The sequence below is a fragment of the Rhodnius prolixus genome, unplaced genomic scaffold (assembly GCF_049639745.1).
Source record: "Rhodnius prolixus isolate KJV_2025 unplaced genomic scaffold, Rpr scaffold_3, whole genome shotgun sequence".
NCBI classification, from domain to species: domain Eukaryota; kingdom Metazoa; phylum Arthropoda; class Insecta; order Hemiptera; family Reduviidae; genus Rhodnius; species Rhodnius prolixus.
Window position 1 is genome coordinate 3,770,220 of NW_027411603.1, and position 21,909 is coordinate 3,792,128.

At 32.7% G+C, this 21,909-nt stretch overlaps 1 protein-coding gene and 1 long non-coding RNA gene across 12 annotated transcripts in view; one reads left to right on the forward strand and one right to left on the reverse strand.

Moving 5' to 3' along the window:
* LOC141452717 (uncharacterized) overlaps window positions 1–21,909 on the reverse strand; it is a 90,440-nt gene that overhangs the window by 26,949 nt on the left and 41,582 nt on the right. For 5 of the 10 annotated variants that reach the window (XM_074125099.1, XM_074125103.1, XM_074125102.1 and 2 more), the window contains 13 exons: window positions 20,414–21,415; window positions 13,223–13,343; window positions 12,723–13,112; window positions 12,504–12,631; window positions 11,571–11,700; window positions 11,362–11,454; window positions 10,850–10,987; window positions 10,618–10,753; window positions 10,330–10,513; window positions 7,053–7,164; window positions 6,784–6,926; window positions 4,111–4,203; window positions 75–255 (listed from right to left, as the gene is read on the reverse strand). In XM_074125099.1, the coding sequence (XP_073981200.1) occupies window positions 75–255; window positions 4,111–4,203; window positions 6,784–6,926; window positions 7,053–7,164; window positions 10,330–10,513; window positions 10,618–10,753; window positions 10,850–10,987; window positions 11,362–11,454; window positions 11,571–11,700; window positions 12,504–12,631; window positions 12,723–13,112; window positions 13,223–13,343; window positions 20,414–21,415 (2,851 nt within the window). The remainder of the gene's footprint in view (window positions 1–74; window positions 256–4,110; window positions 4,204–6,783; window positions 6,927–7,052; window positions 7,165–10,329; window positions 10,514–10,617; window positions 10,754–10,849; window positions 10,988–11,361; window positions 11,455–11,570; window positions 11,701–12,503; window positions 12,632–12,722; window positions 13,113–13,222; window positions 13,344–20,413; window positions 21,416–21,909) is intronic. The other 5 variants (XM_074125108.1, XM_074125105.1, XM_074125107.1 and 2 more) reach the window with 3 other exon arrangements.
* On the forward strand, window positions 14,871–17,149 carry LOC141452721 (uncharacterized). Of its 2 annotated transcripts, XR_012457556.1 has the most exons (3): window positions 15,193–15,491; window positions 15,794–15,898; window positions 16,889–17,149. It is a non-coding gene; the product is annotated as an uncharacterized lncRNA (long non-coding RNA). The 2 variants fall into 2 exon arrangements; XR_012457555.1 differs by having other exon boundaries at window positions 14,871–15,898.

Below are 21,909 nucleotides of genomic sequence, written 5' to 3' on the forward strand. Positions count from 1 at the left end.
CAACACTTTTACTAATTGTTTTGATTTAAAGATTCTCTGCAATGAAATTGAATATATTAATACAATATACATACTTTGAATTGTGCTCGGTGGACTTGATACTTGATTGTTCGTACCCAGCACATCGGCACGTAACATTTCAAAATCCGCATCGCTCATTAATGATGCTCCGGAACTAGATCCAGGTGTGACAGATTGCTGTTCTTGTTCACGTTTCTCTTCTTCTAATAGATCTTCTAATAGTAGCGGCTGCTCCTTCGAATAGATCGATTCGATTACAAATATCGATTAATAACTCCTTTTACAAAATAATTAAACTATAAAATTTCTGTCTAAACTTTCTACACGCGTCAATCTTAAAATTACTTATACACAATATTAGGAATTAAAGAAAAACCAAATTAGGCTAATAAACCAAAAAAAAACAAAACAAAATTACTCAGCTCAAAAATGATAATAGATAAAAATCTGTTAAAGAAAAAGGTTAATTTAATCATTGTCTGTAAGAAATTGAATCTACTGGGTAGATAACTTCAATCAGAAAATATATAAGTGTATTTCATTTTGGCAGTTATTATTAGTTCATGTTTTTTCCTGTCGATTATATTACTTAAATTACTGTATTAAATGTGAATCTTCATTTAGCAGTGCAAAACAAGCAAAAAAATCCAGCTGATCTTTACAGAAAACAGCTACGGTAGTGGTTCTAGAAAATCTACTTCGACCTAGAAGCCCCAGGCGTAGGCAGTGATTTTGCACGATCGTCGTGACGCGGTTGGCGGATTGATTGGTCGCGAAATGAGCAGTGCGGACCATGAAAAGTTTTTCCATTTGCTTTTCCATAATAAAAGATTTGAGGTTGAGAATGTATAATATTAATATGAATGTAGTGGGGATTTGGGCAACACAATTTCTGTAATTAAACTAAAAATCACAGAAGATAAGTTTTCCATAATTTTCGTACTTTACGAAAAGGTTGTTGGGGAAGTGAAGTGACGTAATAAATCCACGTAATGGGACTAGTAACAGGTTAAAAGTCAAATTTCTTCATCACACAGATGGTGTGTTATAAAAAAACTATGTTTTTGATGTGTTGGATATCACAAAAAGAACGTCAATCATTAATTATATCATTTTCGCTTTATGGCTTTTAAAGAAGACATGGAAATGTTTGTACTCCGTTGAAATGAAGCTGGAATATAATTCCAGCTTATTTATAAGAAATAACATTTTTCGTGATGTACAGTTAATGGCCAACAGAAATTCAATCAAAGTTGGGGAGCTTATAAAGACTTTCTTACTTCATTTTATAACTGTAAAGAGATGTACTGGTGAATTTAATCTTAGTCTTACTTCTCTAGATGTTTCACATGAGAAACTGCGATTACAAATTGTAAACATGGAAAAAGTACAGAGTTCGGCACATTAGGCGATTGATTGTAAGGGGTGTTAAAATAGGTGACATTGTCGGCCTGTCAGAAGAAAGAGTAGAAAACATTTTTACATCAATGAATTATTTTTGTGAATACTTTGTTCGAGATGGGTACCATTTGTTAAATGCTGTTCAAAAAACAAATGCGAGAAAGATATTTCCGTTTGGATTTTCAAAAATTAATTAAAAAATAGAAATCTACCGGATTTTTTTTGCACCGATTTATTGCTGTTATATGAGACGTTGTCCCCCACTACAAGCCACTCAATTCGAGTTCAAAACCAACTCAATTAATTTCTACTCAACGAATAATAAATAAAAAATACCATGCTAAAACATGAAAGCAAATATAGATTACAACAAAAATTGAATACAGGAAATTATTTATTTACAATTCAATTGGAACTATTTAACTAAAAACACATTTTTGTTTGACCAAAACTTTGGAATCTTAGGATCGATAGTTGGTGCTGTTTTAAAATATACTATATATTAACTTCTTTAAAAAAAATAAAAAAGAACAATAATTTCTCAGGAGTAAAAATAACAGGCTTGAAACTTTCAAGAAGTTCGTAAATTATTTAAATTGGGACGGAAATAACAACAATTAAATGAGCCGTTTATTTTGAAAGTGGCCTAACTCCATTCTTCAATTTTTTACGGTTGCCATGGTTACAGGTACAACTTCCTGTTATTTATCAGTAAAGCATTTCAGGTTGCTCATATTCCGAGCAAATACGATAAATTCTTGGACACATAAGTTGTTAGAGTTAGTTCAATAATTGAACCGTGTAGTTTGAAAGTGGCCTAACTCCATTTATACTTAATTCAAGATAATAATATATTATTGATAATGTCTGAAGGCAGTAATTTTAATTAATTAGTATTTAACAAGTTAACCTCAGTTTTTGGACAATTGCGTTAGTTGAATAACCGGTGCGTTTAATTAATATAAAACTTAAAATTTAATATTAAATTTTAGAAATTATTTCACCCATGGGGAAGAACAGAACAAGACCATTTAGTTCAGATAGTGAAGGAGAAATAGTTTTAAAGATATGTAAAATAAATTAAGTATGGTTTTTTTCAATTTGAAGCATTTTAAATTATGTTGAATGGACTTAGGCACCTTCAAATTTTATAATGAATCTGGATGTTAATTTTGAAAGTGGCCTAACTCCATTCTTGATAAGAAAACGCATATTATTCACTTAATAATTGCCACTATTTTAATAGGAACTATACGTTTAACACCTTTAGATACACTTAAGCAGTATGACTCATTAGTATCCTATACGTTTATTTTTAAATTCATCGAAACGCAAACCCTTAAATATCTCGATTTGAAGATAAATGGAGTTAGGCCACTTTCAAAATAAACGGTTCATATGTTTAATCATATGTTACGTACCCATGATTATTGCTCTAAATGAACGCGGGATACTTCGCGTGAGTTGATTTTCCTGGAATAGTTCTCATTCCTGCCTTCCTAAATGAGAAGATGCAGCTTCCCTAAGTTATGTGTTTATTGAGAGAATCGTCCCAAACGTCGCCTACCTATCATATCCCAGTGTCGGGCATTATCCGAAGAATTGAACTTTTCAAACCATTATCTTTTCACCGCATTTATAAGCGAATCAAATGAATTTATTTATTATAATTGTTATTCATAGTCCACACGAATTCAAAATTTGTTTGTCATCATTAATGTGTATAAAAAACGAAAAAAAAAAAAAACAGATAACTATTCCTTACACAAATCTTTCAAATTATTCCCGCCCATTCTTGTATCCCCCCCAAAAAAATACGATTCAGTTTAACCCATGAGAACGAGCTGCTGCTCAAGGCAAAACTTCAACCAAGATTGTAATCAATTCCAAGTAACCTGAACTCGAACAACGTTTTTGTTGGAGGATGGCCCTTGTTGGATTAATAATAGATAAAATTAGGACTTCGAGATCTTGTCGACAATAATGGACCAGAGTAGACCTGAACGAAATGCTACAGCATTTCCTATACCTGTTTAATGCAGTAATATTCCTGTGGAGCAAATTCTTTCTTTTTAAGTTGTTTGCCAATTCTCAGATCTTTAATCAATAACTTCCCCCAAGAACATCTAGGCATTTATTAGATGCCTTCCTCAATCCAGGATCTGCTTTCTAAAACCTAATTTCTTAGTTTACACGAATTATCTTTGCAACTTAAACTTACTTTTTAATTAATGCTAGTTGATATCATTAACCATTAGGTTAATATAAATATAAAATGTGAAAGTTTCGAGCCTGTTATTAATTTCTTCAGGGTTGTGCAATTTTTGTTTTTGTATTATATATAATAAATTTTAACTTTCGTTTAAAAGCTGTTTTATTTATATATAAGTGCCAAAATTAAAATAATAAATAAATAAAGTGTCCCTTACAATCTAAGATGTAATTTTAGAGGCGTGCCAAAGTGAGCCACATATTGTTAAAAAAATAAAAATAAATACAAAAATAACTTTATCACTAAACTCTTCAAAATAATTTAAAATAGATAAATGCTTTTTTTTTTTTTTATTTAATTTATTGATATTATTTTTTTATTAGCAAAACATCATATAAGAAAAAACAAAAATAGTTATGTTAGTCACTTCTTTTTTCTTTTTTTTTTTTACTTGAGTTTTGAAAAAAAGGGCTCACCTGCAAGAGAAGGGACCTCCTTTGAGGAAGGGAAGATGCCGCAGCAGTTGGAACTAGGGAAGGCCTCGGAACTTTGGGAGCTCCCACACGTATCTAACACATTACCCTAGTTAGTCATGCATTACCACAAACCAATATGCAACAAAAACACTTACACAAAAAAACCAAGTACAAAAAAAAATACTGTAATTACAAAAAAAAAATACTGTAAATAAAAAAAAAATACTGTAATTACAAAAAAAAAATACTGTAAATAAAAAAAAAATACTGTAATTACAAAAAAAAAATACTGTAAATAAAAAAAAAATACTGTAATTACAAAAAAAAAAATACATTTAAAAATAAATAAATAAATTTTGTTGGTAATAAATAAAGCTTTAAATTATAAATAACATGGAATACCAAGAAGAACTGTATTAGAAAAGGAATCGGAGACTTTTGTATGAAATTTTTACATTTAAAGACGAAATTCGGCAAAGAAAAGATAGAAATCATTTTATTTTGTTCCCCTCGATTTGAAATTTAATATAATTCCATTAAAAATTTGAAAACTTGTGTCGAAAGATCTATTTAGATTAGCCAAGTATCTAAGTGAAATAACATGAAGGACGCCGCTCTCACAGAAGATCTGCAAACACTTAAATGTCTGTTACAAGGAAACATTACTCTACGAACACCCTAAAAACTGTTAGTGATTGATTACTTAAGGTGGCTCCAGGATGTTGAAAGGGACCTTAAAATGCTGAATTTGAAGAACTGGAAAAGAAAGGCCATGTGTAGAGAGGACTGGTGGGAGCATTGTTTGGGGGAAACCAAGGCCCACTTTGGGCTGTAGAGCTGCTTAGTTAGTTACAGATTACTTAAGGATTATCAGCTGATTTGCGTGGTTAGATGAACCGAAATTTGAGTAATTAACAGATACAATCAGAAATTGATTGGTAACGGTGTGCATGCTGGCTAAAGTTGTGAAGGTTAGTCTACATCTAGGAGGAGGCGGGGCCTGACGTTTGTTCTTCAAACAGAGGTTCTCAACTAGAGAGAACAACAGGTTAGTGCAGTAAGAATTTTCTCGCTTAAAAAAATGGATGCTTTAAAAGCCCTGGAAAAAAAAAAACTGAGTGTTCATCAAAGCAGTAAGCTTTTCCTGCATGCATTTCAGGACATATGTAAAAATGGTTGATGAGTTAGCGAAGGTGGGGCACTTCACAACCCTTTTGTTCGCCCAGACTCCGCGTGCTACATGCTTCTCTGGCAGTCGATGGCAAGGAAAGACTTCAGAACATTATGGTGCTATTTAAGAGAGACTTGCATCAGTCATAGGCACTTCTTTAACATGAAGGTAAATTTGGCAGCCATAGCTGCAACACATGAGAATTGAAGAGTTGTGTACAGAGTCTTTGTGGAAATGTCCATTCTTTAGGATGATTCAGCAGAAAAAGTTTATACACCTAGCTCTTGGTGAAAAAGTACTGTAACGAGATAGCTTTAACGAGTAACTAGTGTGGATGCTGAAAATGAACATTGGACGAGGTACCTATGCCTTAGGGCAGTGATGCGCAAACTTTTCACGACGCCACCCCACTTTCTTAAAACAGAAACAAAGAAAATCGCGAAAACTCATCGGCCTTTTTTTTTTTATTGTAAAGAAAAACTGGATAAATATCAGATAAAAACAAAGATAAGATTAAAAGTTCTTTAAACAAATTTTGATTTAGTAAAATATTATAATTCTAGTCCCATATAAGTAAAAGCCCAGATAAGTAAAAGCAAATGGAAGCAATGAAAGTATAGTAGTAGATATAAATATTAAAACGAACACATAATGTTTCATTAGTTCGTTAATTTATATTTTTCTCGCATATTTATTTCTGAATTTTAAGAAGTAACGTAAGAAAACCGATACCGAATTCTTATATAAAAGTTATGTAAGTAATTAGAAAAACTTACAAAAATTTTTGTTCAAAAAATCTTATTGATAAAATAAACTTTAAATTTTTTCCGACTTTTGGAGTTGTCGCGACTCAGAATTTGAGCTGTACTGCCTTAAGGTAACCGTCTTGAATAGTAAAATGATAATAAATGAACTTTATCATTTTCTTTTACGATTATAGCTTTTCAAAACAAAATCTTATTTAAAAAATACTATTCTAACTAGTGGTATACAATATTTTTCTAAAATTAATTTACCGGAAATCAAAACTACATCCATGCAAGGTAACATTAAAAGGAAATTCTACAATTCTTACAATAAAGGACAAAATGCAAAAATTGGATTATAACAATATTAAGAAAAAACACGACATGCTTATCCCACCCAACACACAAAGAATAAATATACACATATATTTATTGAAATAATAACTTAAATCAAGACGATTCATTTAAATAAAAATGGTAAATGAAACCCCCAAATAAAACTAGAAGTTGAAGGATGTAAACTTTTAATACAACGCGGAAGAAATGACCGAATGCTTTTTTTTTCTAGATCATGAAATCAGGGTTTTTCTTAAGACACGTTTTTCAATACACTTTTTTTACAAATGATTTTTTCCGTCCTATAACCATATGAAATAAGCTGTACAGACCCAAGTTTTACAAACGCACATTTACTCATAAAAACAAATAATACAGAAAGATTACTTTAAAGGGGGCGGAGGAAAAAATGGTACTTACCCCTGCAGCTTGTAGTTGTCCAGGATAAGGTGGCGGTGGACCTGGATATGGTGGAGGCGGAGCCGGAATCTGGATGAAACTTTGACCCTGGGCAGCTACAGCCGACAACTGGGTAGCGGCTCTTGCTGCAGAAACGGCCGTTCCTGTAAGATGATGTAGCAAATCAAAATTCCAAATTTGTATTTAAATTTTGAAAACTATTATTGATAATGGGGGTGGTATCTGAAGTAATTATTGATAAACTTCCAAAAAAAAAAAAAATATATTACCTTGTAAAATCTGCATACGGGGCAATGGCGTACTAGGAGTCACAAAAGGCGTAGTGTAGTTCTTGTTAACAACTTTGGTTTGAACTATTGCCTGATTTACGGTATCTGGAACCTATAGATACAACACAATTTTGGTATTAATGTTCTCGTTGATGTTGAGAGGTTTTTGCCTCTAGGTTCGCTTAATCCAGACACCGAACAGAACGATTCTCTCTTAATGTGACCTATTACCTATTGTGATCATGCCTACTGTCAATACTAGGGTCAATATTAATTTTTGTGTGTGTGTGTTTTCAGACTGGTGTACACGCAGGAAATTTAGACCTCTGCAGGAACTGTTACTTCACTTCCGTCGCCGGTACAGTATAATTACAATGAGGTTGAAAAATCAGAACGTGAAATGCCCAAGGTTCGGTAGAAATTCCGAGTTCAAACGCCCGGAATCCATCCTATTCCTAATTATAAAAGTTATCTATCCCAGAATGACGAGTGGAAATTTAAGACACAACACTTCAATTGACGCTAACAAAAGAAAAAGGGATCAAACCCTTGAATTTAAAGATGACATAACAAAAAGATTTTGTTCAACTTTCTTCTCTACTTCTCTTTGAGGTATTAAAGTCTCTTTAAGACTGTTGGCAATTAAAATGTTATTTTATTGTCTTTGACTGTCTAACTGACTGGTCTATGTTGGTTGGAATAATACGTGAGGATAAGATAATTTTTTGTGAACCTTTTCACGCAAAATTAAAAAATGTAAAATTCCACTAATAGCTGACGAATTTTGATCTTCTTAAAACTTCATTAACACTAAACCTACCGACATTTATGCATAACTATTCCTACCGTGACCGGTCAAATGACAATTACTTGAATTTCTTATTTTAGAATGATGATAATAATTATTTAACTATGAAAAAGCATAGTTTCTTTTGTTTAAAAATAAATCTCGTAGATTTTACTCTGTTTTGCATCATTTTTTATAATTACAGGCTTCTCAATTGCAAAATTCCCTCACACTTACTTTTTACATTTTAGACAGCATTTTTTAGTCTTATTGCCTTTGCAGTATCTTATTTGACTATTTTCCGACCATTTGTTCGTGTACTAGTATTTGCCATGCTTTTGCAATGGTAATATAAAGTTTTGCCTTGAAATTTCACTTCCGGTAGTTTTTGATACAAAATCCATGCATTTATCCCGGGGCTAAGTCTCTAGGATATTGAAAACCATTTGTTGAGTCCATCTCCGAGATTTTCCACGGTTATATTTCTTCCACGAGCTGTATACATTTCTGCTAATTTCAGGGCGACAAACTCCCCAAGCGGAACTATAGGTTCTCTGCTTTCACGTTTTCCCAAAAATGGAAAGCCTTTTATTGCATCGAACGCTAGCCAAATTTGATACCAAATTTGTCCGGTTTATTTGCAAGTACTGAGTAAATCTGCATCTTGACTTTGTTGGGAACAAATGTCCTTGGAAGAGATATATGCTCTTGGTTAGAACAGTTTTGACTGTTCTCTACGAATTTGTTCCAAAATTTAGAAATCAAAGCAAATTTATCGGTTTGTAAACGATTATTTCTTTGATCCACTCGAATAAACCTCGAATATTTCCGTCTATACATTTCTGCTCACACTGTTTGAGAAGAATGCTCGTCCCTATTTTTGTTCCAGTGAAAAGGGCAATATCGTATTTTTCGCCTCATACGAGGGGGTACCCAAAAATAACCGGAATTGCGTTGCCGCGCATGGAGCTTATGTAGTACGCATTTCTGCCGCTAGACGTGTATAGCGCAATTCCTTGCCAGTTCAGTCCTGCCTGTGTTGTCTGCCTGGCTTGTTCTGTTCATCTGCAGTGATTGTTTTTACCAGCGCTGTTTTGTTCTTTTTTCGTTTTTTATGATGGCAAGTTTAAGTGAACAACGTGCAGCTCTGAAATTTTGTTTTCTACTCGGCAAAAATGCTGCTGAAAGTGTTTTAATGTTGAAAACAGCTTACAAGGATGACGCTATGGGAAAAACTCAAGTATACGAGTGGTTTACTCGGTTTAAAAATGTCGATTGATGACAAACCTCGTTCTGGACGTCCATCAACTGCCCGAATCGACGAAAATGTTGAAAAAATTCGAGAGCTGGTGTTCACAGACCGTCGACAGACAATTGATCAACTGTCAGAGAGTAGTGGGTTATCTTGGAGCTCGGTTCAGCGAATTTTAACGGAAGATTTGGGGATGAAAAGGGTTGCTGCCAAGTTTGTTCCTCGAGTTCTGACTGACAATCAAAAAGATCATCGAGTTGAAACATGTCGTGCTTTGAAACAACAGCTTGAAACTGATCCAGACTTTCTGTCAAAGGTCATTACTGGTGATGAGTCATGGTGCTATGGTTATGACCCAGAAACAAAGCAACAGTCGAGCCAATGGAAGACGTCATCTTCACCCCGACCAAAAAAATGTCGTCAAGTCAAGTCAAACATCAAAACAATGCTGATTTGCTTTTTTGATGCCAAAGGCGTAGTCCATTCAGAGTTTGTCCCCCCAGGTCAGACCGTCAATCAAACCTTGTATTTGGAAGTTTTGAAAAGATTGCGCAATAGTGTTCGCCAAAAAAGACCCGATTTGTGGCAAACAGGAGACTGGTTCTTTCACCACGACAATGCACCTGCACACACAGCCATCTCTGTTACACAGTTTTTGGCTAAAAATGGCATGGTTCCGCTGCCCCACGTACCTTACTCGCCTGACCTGGCTCCGTGCGACTTTTTCTTATTTCCACGCATGAAAAAGGGCATGAAAGGTCACCGATTTGACAACATTGAAGAGGTCAAGAAAAAAACGAAGAAGGAGCTGTCAGCCATTTCTAAAGATGACTACAAAAAATGTTTCGAACAGTGGAAGCACCGGTGGGACAAATGTATTAGTTGTAATGGAGAGTATTTTGAAGGGGATAAGGTTGTTCTGTAAAAAATTTGTAAATAAATAGCTTTTAAAAAATAATTCCGGTTTTTTTTGGGTACCCCCTCGTATGCACCACATGCAAACAATAATCCGATAAATGCATTATCAAATTGAGTTTTTGAGAGAATTCTGTTACAAAAATAAATAAATAAATAAATAAAATAAAATATTAAATAATAAGTAAATAAAATGAAAATATTCAGCCGGTCAAATGACCGGTCGTGGTAGGTTTAGTGTTAATCGTAAGTACAACGCAGAATAGCAGAAAATAAAATATCATAATTGATTTAATAATATGTATTTAATTAATAAAATTTACCTGTTGTGGTAGATGTGAAATAATAATATTGGTAGAGGTTGTTGGAATATTCTGTGGCATCACAGGCATCACCCTTTGCTCTGTAATATTACCCAACTTTGTTTGCACCAAATTAACTGCTTCTTTAGCTTCAGGTTTATTTTCAGTTTGTACATTCGTTGGTGGAGGTTTCTTATTTACATGTCTAAGGAAAAAAAAAAAAATTAATACATACATATATTAATAACAAACTAAATAATTTCTACATGAATTTTAATAAAAAAGTAATCACGAAAAAATGACACCCACATGTTAGCAGTCGAGTGCTTTTTCTTTTCATCTTCATCTTCTAAATCATCAAAGATATTCGTCTTTTCACCACCAGTAACTTTGTCTAATTCTGGATCTGCATATTCCAAGATATTGAAGTCAGGACCCATTTCAGCTTAAAAAAAAAGAAGAAAAAAAAAGATATTTTTACAAACGGTGAAATTTATTTCATTTTTGTTCTCAAGTATTTTCTTTTCCTCCCACTACTAACCTAATAATTCATCATCATCTTCCACAATATCGCCAAACATTGCTGAATCTTCTTCAGCTTCAGATATCCCACCTTCTTGTTCAAGTTTTTCAAGTTCAGCAGTTACACTTTCAGGTATTTCTTCCCCTTCTCGGGCACCTACATCGTTAAAATGAATTAAACATATTTTTTCAACAAAAATACAGCTTTTAAATAAACAAAATTTATTTCAATAACGAAATATCTGGAAATAACATTGTGGTTCTAATATTTGTAGAATAGCGGAACACATTTCACTAGATATTTTTTCCTGTAAGATACTTACAGACAAAAAATGTAAAATACTAAGAATACGTAGTGGTTATCAATAAGTGATTAATTAAATCAGAAAATAAAACATTGTTGCAAGTAGCATTGTTACAGTCGACCTTAAAATTGGACCGGGACTTATTAGGTGATAAGTGCCCAACAAAAAAAAAAAAAAACTTAGTAAGGTTCATCTTTTGCCCCCATGTATACTATAACCAACATACCTGTCATCCTCGATTCAACAGGCTGTGGTTGTAATCTCTGATCACTGGTATTTGGAGTAGCAGTACGTACTCCAGTTCCAGCAGGAGCAGCATCTGTTGCAACAGTAATTTGTGTTGATTAAAAAAAAAAAAAAAAGATATCACAGATCTACACAAAAAGTTATTTCTCAATACTTTAAAAGCTGATAAAAATAAATAAATAAACTTACGAGTTTGAAATTGTTGTCTCTGTGCGACAGTAAACTGTTCAAGCTGCTGTCTAGGAGCTGCAATTCTAATCTGTGTTCCAGCAAAAGCTCTTTGCTGCTGTAAAAGCTGCCGAAACCTAGCGTCAACTCCCTGTAGAATGATAGATAAACACAATTTTTTCACTAAAAGAATAACAAAGAGCAAGGAACTAATGTATAAATAAAAATTCCAATATATTAATATTATAAATATATTAATAATTAATAATTAATTTATAATTAAGAATATTATAAATATTCTTGACTACTACTTAAGAGGATGTAAAACTTTTTTCTAACAATAGGGTCAAAAGAAAGAAGGAAGGTTTTTACATTGGCAGAGGCTTGACTCAGTTTACTGAGAATAGTGCCAAGTTGTAGGTGAATAGCAAAGATCTGGCAGGAGATGCATGGAACCCATTTTAAAATTTAGTCATTCCAACATCATCCCTATTTCTTGACGATAAGCATGGACCGTGTGAAGAAAGTTAAAAATGTTGTTAGAATTCAGAGACCTCTAAGTGATCCTAAACTTTTCATTCATCACCGATCAGTAAGATGAATTTACCATTTAGACAGAATAATAAGATAAGAATCGTTTTCTCAGACGAGTCCTGAATTGCCTCCAGGGTTGTCTCCAGAAAGTCACGAAAGGGATCACAATGTCGCTAATGTCTGAAGGTAGGAAAGGAACTCATCTAAGAGTAGAACTCTTCTGGACTGTTGTCCTGTCAAACTCTAAGTACTACTCGTGACTGAGTGATAAATTTGAAGGTCTAGATATGTTTTCATGTCGCAAAACTTCAAATTTGCTTAATACAGTGGTACATATTAATTGCCATTTTGGGTTTTACAGATGCAAATTATTAATAATATTTATAATTAATACTATGTTATTGAAAATAAGTTACTTACATGTAAACTATGTGCCTGCACAGTTTGCGCTCTTGGTTGAGCTAATGGCTGTCTAATGGCAGAAACTGTTTGGATTGGCGTGCTAATATTTGTAGGCATCAGATTGTTTCCTTCACTGTTCGGTTCTTCTATGCCAAAATTAAAAAATATATTTATTTAAATAATAAAGAGATCTCAGACTTAAAAAAAAAACAACAAATATTTAAAGACTATACTCACGTTTCACCTGTTGGCGCTGCAATAGATCTCTTAACTGTCTGTTCATTTCATCTGGCATTGGCTGCCTTGGAGGCGGCGAGAATGGCGATGGTGACGGCGCTGCAGGAGGTCTCATACTAACTACCCCCCGCGGAATTAATCCTGTACTGCTCGGACTTACACCGCGGGGGGCAATCTTGATAGCACCACCACTGGCCGGCGTTGTAAACTGGCTACTGTTGTTGCTACGTGGCGAGGTAAGGCCACTGACCAGGTTGGCGTTGGCCTCTTGAGCAGGAGTGGCTACTTGTAACTGTTGTGTCAAATGTGTTTGACCGGTGGACGTGTCCGTTGTATATTGAACTAAAGTTGTAGTACCATCTGCGCTCACCTGCCTTTGCAATCTTGTCGCTGGAAAAAAATTAGATAAAAAATTGGATTTTAATTTCATTATGAACGAAAAATCAAATGTACTCTTCTTTCCTAGCAAGAGAAAGTGCAATATTTAGAGTGAAAATTACCTTGATTTGTTGACTGAGTGGTAAGAATTTGTTGATGTTGACGAAGAGCTTGCATCTGTTTCCATTGTCTTTCTTGTTCCGCCTCTCGCGTAGCCTTAATCGTTTGTGCTTTATCTGGTTCCTTGTTTTTGAAAAATAAATTACTAAATAAATAAAAATACTAATAATTCGAAAAAGGAAGTTAAAAATACATTGAAAAAATAATAACAATAAAATGCAATAGGGTTTCATTGTATGAAAGGCAGGATTGAGTTCTGGCCTTGAGAACTCATTTTCCATAAATGGAAAACAATTATATACGTTGAAACGATTTGAAAACGCATCATGAACAACCATCAAGAATATATAGAAACATTAGCAAACAATTACTAAACATGTGAAACTCTGCTAGCCCGGAGAAATTGCAATTTGATCAAAAAAAATTTGATTTGCATATATTCCAGCATATCCAACAACATCTTTCCGTAGAACACAAGTTTCAAGCTATCACAAAATAGAAAACTATAATTTTTACAATATTAATGACTTTTCATCAAGATCTGGATTCTTGAAAAAGCACAAAAAGACTGTTCAGACTGGTCTGCAAGAAAAAAAAAACAAGGTTTCGTTCACTCCTTAATAAGTGGGCAAAATTAAATAGGGTATGACGCCAAGAATGGGCCCAAAAGAATCAATTATAAGAGTTTATCCAAAATTTAATGAACTATTTAACTGTATAAATAAATGCTATCATTGATCTTGCAATTTGGTCACAATATTGATTTTAATAGGAGCTTACTTGAAAGGTTATAAAATTAGCGAATTATTTACGAATTTTTTAAAGAAGGTTGAGAACTCCTGCTCTAGACCAACTGTTTTAAGAGAGGCTTTAAAAGCTAATCCACGAACAAGCATTAGAATTCCTGTTTGCTGGTTGAAGTGTCTTACTCTACCATAAATAGGGACTGTACGACTTTCATATATTAATAATTTAAGTGTAACAGTCAAAAACTACTAAGACTTTTCTTAAACCCTAACACAATCCGCTAACATCACAGACTAAAGATAACTCGCCTTGAAAGAAAAATTTAAAAAAAAATATTCAAGTTCATAATCATTAAACATAAAATCACCTAAAATTAACACATTTGTAGGAGTAGTGTAAGTCTCTTTTCATTGCACTTTGAGAGGAAGAGAATCTGCCATTCTAACCTCAACTAATCTAAGTAAAAAAATTTCCAATCTGTAAATTTCAAATTTTACAGGCCGTTCCATTTCAAAGCTTAATGTTAACTTCATAACAAAGAAGAACGATTGAGGATATCGTATAGACAGCAGATTAGTTTAAGCTACTGAACTAATGAAATGGAATAAAAGTCTTACAAACATATGTATGTATATTTTCTGGGCATTTTAAAACATAAGTGAGCCTATTTTAGCATCAAATGTGTCAATATTTAAGTATTTTATAAATAAAAAATCTTTTTTTTAAAAAAAATGGTCATCTTGATGAAACAAGAACTAAAAAAAAAAATTGCACATATTTAAACAGATTTAAAAAGTGTTTTAATAAATGAATAAAAAACACCTCCTTGTCATGCATTTGATAAAACAAAAATCCAGACATTTTTTTTTTGTAAATATGAATAGAGTAAAACAATCTTTCACCATTAATGCAGTCCTAACATTCAATAATTAAATAAACTCAAATAGAACTCATGAAAATATACTTTCTTCTAAAAGGAAACCAAAATAATTATTAAATTTTCATTTTATGCAAAAGAAAAACCTAACGAAGAGTTATATAGTTAATAATGATTATTTACAAAATCAAAACTTTCCAAATAAAACAACAAAAACAAACGAAAAACACGATTCTCTTCAAAATATAGTATACTAAAAAAATATAATTATATGTCATAATAAAGAAAACAAACCTTAAATAAAACCCGAACGGTTTTTAGAATAATCAGATGAAATTAAAGGAAAAAAAAAAATACTCATGTGGGCAACATATGAAGAAATATACCACCAATAAAGGAAATAACTTTTGTAATTTAATGAATAATTTGCTTATGTTCCCCACTTAGTATTATACACACGATATATAACACTCAAACTCAAAACTAATAAGAATTAATGAGACCACAATATCGGACATTCCTCCAATGAAGAATCTTATCACTTTCTCAAAATTTTAGTAATGGGAAGATTTTGTCTACCATGACAAACCATGGTGTCGATAAATCCAGAAGGTTATAAAGCTTGTTACGATTAACAGTGGGCAAAGGTTATGAAACTATTTTTATTCTTTATAGTTAATCCGATATACGACATTATTTTATGTTCTAATATTCTTTTTAAGTTTGTGTGTAACATTCTCTATACAAATCAGCAGTTACTAACATGTTCAAAAAAAAACAGTTATATTATCTTTCAATTTCAAATTACATTGTAAAATACTTTAAACTTCATAAAAGAAAAATAACCAAATAGAAGTTCAATTCGTGTAATTTGTCATTTTAAAATGAGGTAATGTATTTAACGAGCAAGGTTTTATACAGACCGAATCATAGGCTCTGAAACTTTTAGGAAATAAAAATTATTCTCGCTAAGAGTGTTAAATTACCCAGCAAGGCCTAGTTTCAAGGAAAAAGAAATACAAGTGCATTTTACAAGTTACAAGCAATATGAATGGTACGTATTTTTTAAAAAATATTTTTTGGAGTGAAAATATTTTAAAAATTTATTACTTCAGTGCATAATTAAAACATATTTTACAATTAAATTTTTGGTCATCACAAGATTTCCTTTAGGAATCACTCATATCCATCCGTGGCCGCAATCTTAACTTCTAGAACAATTCACCTGGAATACTTTTTTTTTGTCTACTTAGGTACGAAAGATTTTAGGGTTCTGAACTCTTCTTCAGCAACATTCGAGGTTTGTCCTAATAAAATCTTGCAGCGGCACAATCCCAGATTAGAATGATAAATCATCTTTCTCACAAGAGAAGTAACAAGAAGTTCATGTGGGTTCTCGGGTTTTACGGTCAAGTAGATAACGATAATTCGAGCAAATTGGATTAAGTGGTGGACTTTCCACGCAGTTACGAGCAATTATGCTGCCAAAAAAAAGTTAAAAATTGGCTGATAAGATGATTGATGAGGCATATTAAGTTGCCTCTAGCCTAAAAGTAATGCCTAACTTAAATATAAAAAAAAAATTTAAGAGGGAGGTATGAAATATTTCCTGCCAAAGGAGGATAACTAGGTTTTAGACGACTACTGAGTAACCTCTCAAGATTTCTCAAGGAATTTTCGGGATAATTAATGATTGCAGACAAAGCCGCAGGCTGGTCCTGGAACAGGACCTTTTTTTTGGGAGGGGGGAGGATGAGGGATAAGAGCAAATAATGGAAATCCTCTTTTTTTGTAACAAATCATGTAACTTTAATTTTGTAATTAATTTCAAGCAAATAATTTCACACGGCCAGCTGTAGTTACTACTCCTTGCATGGCTTTGGTAGTATCTATCCACAAGGTGGTAAAGCAGAGTCTGAGATGTGTGCTGCCTAAATTTGGGCTATACGGGGGGATGGGGGGGGGGATTGGGTTTATCCTGTGGACCCAGAAGGGCAGATTTTTCGCGGAACATTAATCTCTATTTGAATTTTTTTTTTACTAGATGTACTTAGTACTAGCACTTGTTTACAAGTCCAACCCATTAGTGCTTCTTGAGTTGTTATGGATAGCTTGTGAGAAAAATACCAAGAATGGTGATATCTGGACCTTGAATTTAGAAGAGAGAGACCAGAACTTCCAGCGGTCCAAGCATTTAAGCCTCTTTTTACAATGATCAGGACGTGTCCCAATTTCTAATCTAATCTAAGACATTCACGAGTGAATATCATATTATACAAGAAATTACAAAAGTATTTTTATTTTATTTTTTTTATTTATTACATTTCTTCTAAAAACTGTTAATTGGAATATAATCTTCCTTTAAAAAATAATAAATAATAAAACTCTTATAATCAATAAGGTAAGATAATTTAAAAAAAAAAAAATAGTAGTTTTCTGCAAATTAATGTAAAAGTCTGCATGCAAAAGCAACAGTGGCCTAGCCTAGACAAATAAATATAGAGGAAAAATCTGTTCTTTTAAGAATTTTTCCTTTTTTTAAAAACCAAAAATAAATAAAACACTTTTTGGTGAATTTTCATCAATTTCATTTCTGTTCAAAATTAATTCTTTTTTGTGTATGTATGTGTGAACAGCTTTCCCTGAAATCTAAAACAAGTGTTTTATTAGCAAAAAAAAAAAAAAAAAAAGGTTAAAAGTTAGATAAAGTTAAAATAAATAAATGGTAACTTGAAATGTGTCTTATCCCCCCCTTAATTTAAAAAAAAATTATTAAATTAAAAATTAAAAAAATCGTTAAGCATAAGCCATACATCTTGTTTTATGCACTTCAGCCAAGCAAGAATATTAAACAAAATTTATTTAAAAAACATAAAATCTATGGACGATTATAGGCATAACTTTTTATTCGTTTATATATTATATATTTCTTATAAAAGTTTCGATCAAAATTTGCTTAACAGAATAAAAATTTAAAACACCTATCTAAAAAAAATAAATAATCGTAAAAAAAAGGACCTTAATAATCTCATATATTTAAACAAAACAAAAATCATTTATACAGATATATAACGGACAACAAAACATCTACTACAAGTTGTAAACTAACTAAAAAAAGTAACTGATAAAAGAATGAAAATGAAACAAAAATTCTTTAACTACCAACTTTTTATAAAATAAAATTAACACTCGCAGACAAATTTTTCATATATATAAATAAAAAAAAAAAACTTTTACAAATAAATATTTATAAAACAGAAACAATAAAAGAAATTTGGTAATAATCCAAGTATGAGTCCCCCTCCCGAAAGAAAAAAATTTAAAATATCAAAAAGTTAAAACAGAAAATAAAATATCTGTTCCCAACTATTCTGGACCACAAGCTCTCCAGCTTGGGCTATCCAGGAAAAGCTATCACTAAATCCTATCCCAAAATAGTAGTCGAATTTCCCAAGCAAGATTTTCTTTTAAAATCACACCTTTTTTTTCTTTTTTTTTTTAAAAAATTAATGTGTGGCTGGGCTGCGTTATGGACACGGCCGGGTGTTGTACGTGAATACGTTTACGTAACGGGTTATATTTTTTTTGTATAAAATATTTTTATTCATGTATTTAGGATGAAATCGAGGAAACAAAACGACGATCGAACACAATCTATGCCTATTACAGTCCGTTGTCGATGTAGAAGCGATTTCATCATCCACATGCTCGGCCGCATTCATTCTTTTACGTTCCCGGCACAGCTTGACTCGGTCATACGGTGTTTTATTATTACCATTCGATTGTTCTTTAGAAGCCCCTTTCCAACCGTATACCGATCTCTGTATTTCGTTTTGGCTTTTCGACGCGTATAGGCCGACATTATATATTTTTGATAATATTTTTTTATTCTAACACCTTATTATATTCACTGTCACTATTTTATACTAATGTTTTATATGCAATCGATAGATTGTGACGACAGCTGACGATTAAAACTTTAACGAACATCGTAGCTTCTCCGAGTCAAAAGTTATATTAATTACAAATCTCGATACTCAGCAAAATGATCTCAAAATGGCGGCGCTTCCCCCTTCACTTCGCGCGATATGCGTCACAGTCCTCGATTATAGTAATGAATTCTTTGATCCTTTGGCTATCCAGTGGTCTAATTTAATTTTGGATGTAGACGATAGATTCGAAACTATAATGCCAAACTGTATCCCCCGATTTTGTTATCATTAGGTTTTTTGGATTGCCACCATATGATTCAAATTTAAAGACGAATTCACGTCAAAAAAACAAGAAAAAACTAAAAATATCCGAATATAATGGTGTCTTGGTGCAAGAAGTGCCAATGTAAACGAGTGTACTTACGCTTTGGTTTACCTGGAGAGAGGGAAATATTGATGCTAAATTTTGACATTGGCAATAGTGTTTTAGTAACTCAGTTACTACTTTAAAATTTGACTTTGGCCACTCCTTGCAAGAAAAATTTCTGATCGTTATTATATCAAAACAACAGATTTTTTTACTCATTTTTACCAAAATCTGACATTGGCACTTCTTGCACCAAGCATATATTATATTCAACATTTTTTAAAGGGTAATTAAAATTGTCCCGGTAGGACAGTTTTAATAAGGGTTGATCGTCAAAAACTGCACGAAAATAGTGTTACGTTGAAAAACACCCAACTTTGACAATTTTTTTCTCTTTTTCTATAAAAGATAAAATTCTCAAATTTTCTTTATAATTTTTTTTTAAAATGATTTAAGGCGCGTCAACATCTAAGGTTATTGGCGCCCGGAGCTTTTTTTCAGTGTACTGCCGGCCTCCGGACAGTGTTCTCCTCGTTACAGACAACACTGTTCATCACTGGGACAAGTGAACTGTAAGAAGCTCCTAGGAAGAGAAAATCTAAGGGTCAGCAGCTGGATACGAACCCGGGACCTCCGCGTGGGAGAACCAGTACGCTAACCGCATAGCTTTATAATGTAGGGCAAATCCTCGTTTATAACTTTTAACATATTAAGACGAGCCAATACAACTTATGCGGAACTTTTACACGAATTCAGGCACAAAAAAAAAGCAATCTTTAGCTGTAAATATGGTTACAGATTTGTAGTACTGGGGAAATGTCGATTATTCCGTCATGATTTTTCAATTCCTCACCGTTTTTTTTCGATTTTTATCTATCATGTTTCTCAACTGATTACTGTACTATTTGTGACTTTTTAAAATTAAAAAAGTTGCTTTATTTTTGAAACTGTGCTATAACCAAAAGTGATCATTAATATGGTATCTCGAATATGTTTTCATCTTTATAGATTGAAACTAATTTTTCCTTATATGTTTATCGTTTTATTAAAAATAAATAAATTGTAATTGATAGTTTCCGGAAGCAGTTTCATCTTTCCCAACACGAAAAAACCGATAGGAACAGCACTCATACTGGATTTACCCAAAAAAACGACATAATAAAAACAAAAAATCAAAGAAAACATGAATAAAAAAAAAAATCAAAAATTAAATAAAGGAGAAAAATTAAAAACTGATTATGAGAGTATACAATCGTGCATAAGGGCTCACCGTGGAAGGTGGAGTGTCGTAGGTTTCTTGCCCTAAAGAAGGGAGAGTGCGCATGATTTCTGAAGGAGTTAATACACGGATGTGCTGATCAGACAATGGGGAACATATTGTATTTGTAGTTCTATTATTACAGTCTGTTTCGGTTGTATTTAAATTATTACTACTATTATTAATATTACTATTTGTTATAGCATTATTACAATTATTCGTATTGTTACCAGTACAATTACTGCTATTGTTTTGAACAGTTTTAACAGTTTGTATAAACTGTACTTGTGAACGTATCGAAGGTTGTGTAATTACTGTGGTAACAGTGGAAGTTTTAGTTGGTATTAATTGTAATAGATTTTTTGGTTCTGCAGTCTGTAGTGATGTGGTAGAAGTCATGATCAAAGGTGGTACTGATTGGATGACAACATTTGTCGGCGGATAATGTATAGTACTTCTTTCGTATTGATATTGTATTGTACGTTGTGCTGGCACTTGTTGCTGTTGTGATTGTTGTTGTTGTTGTTGTTGTTGTTGCTGTTGTTGTTGTTGTTGTTGTTGTTGTGTTTCCGTTGTGGTTACTGTAGCTAAATTACTGCTAGTGGACGGCACTATTGATGTGGGTATTATATGAAATGTTGCGCGTATACCGGGTGTATTCAATGGGATGTATTGTATGGTTGATGGATGCGAGGAAATTGTTGCTGGGAATGTTTCCTGTTGTTGTTGCTGCTGTTGTGTAGTTACGGGTAATTGTAATTGCGGATGTGATTGTGATTGAGGTGGTGGTGCTTGTGGTGGTGGTGATGTATTCGAAGCGGTTGACACTAATTTCTGTTGTTCAGGACTTTGAGGGGTTGATGATGTAGCAGGAGGAATAGGAGGAGATGGTGAGGAGGCATTCCTATCGACGGTTGTAGGTATTTTTGAGGGGGGACACACCTCAAACTTCTTCCCACCACTTGTTGCTTGCTTGCCACTTGTTGCTTCTTCATCGCCATTCTCCTTCCCAATCTGTTTATATTATACACCCATACTCATTTGTTATGTCTTTTTTTTTAATGGCAAACATAATTTTTTTTGTAATTTCTTTTTCTTTCTTTTTTTTAAGTAAAAATTTAAAAAAATAGTTCCAATAGAAAACAATCATAAACTGTGTGCATAGAACTGTGATAGCGTTATCAGTACTTTAAAAGAAATAAATAGATAGAAAGGGATCAGTATATTAATAAATAAATAAGTTGTACTTTAACCTTTATAATAAAGAGGTAGGTTTATATTCCTATGAGAGACACATTTACACCACAATAAAGAAATAAATAGGTATTGAAAATAAATAAATAAATAAATAAAGCGTGCCGTTCATTTAAAAAAAATAATAAATGCTTTGTATGACGACACTGTAAGCAGGAATCTTAAAAAAAATACCTGGTTATCCCCAATACTAGCCCAACTTTCTCTTACTGTATTTAATAAACTCTAATAATTTACAAATTTTCTCAAAATTT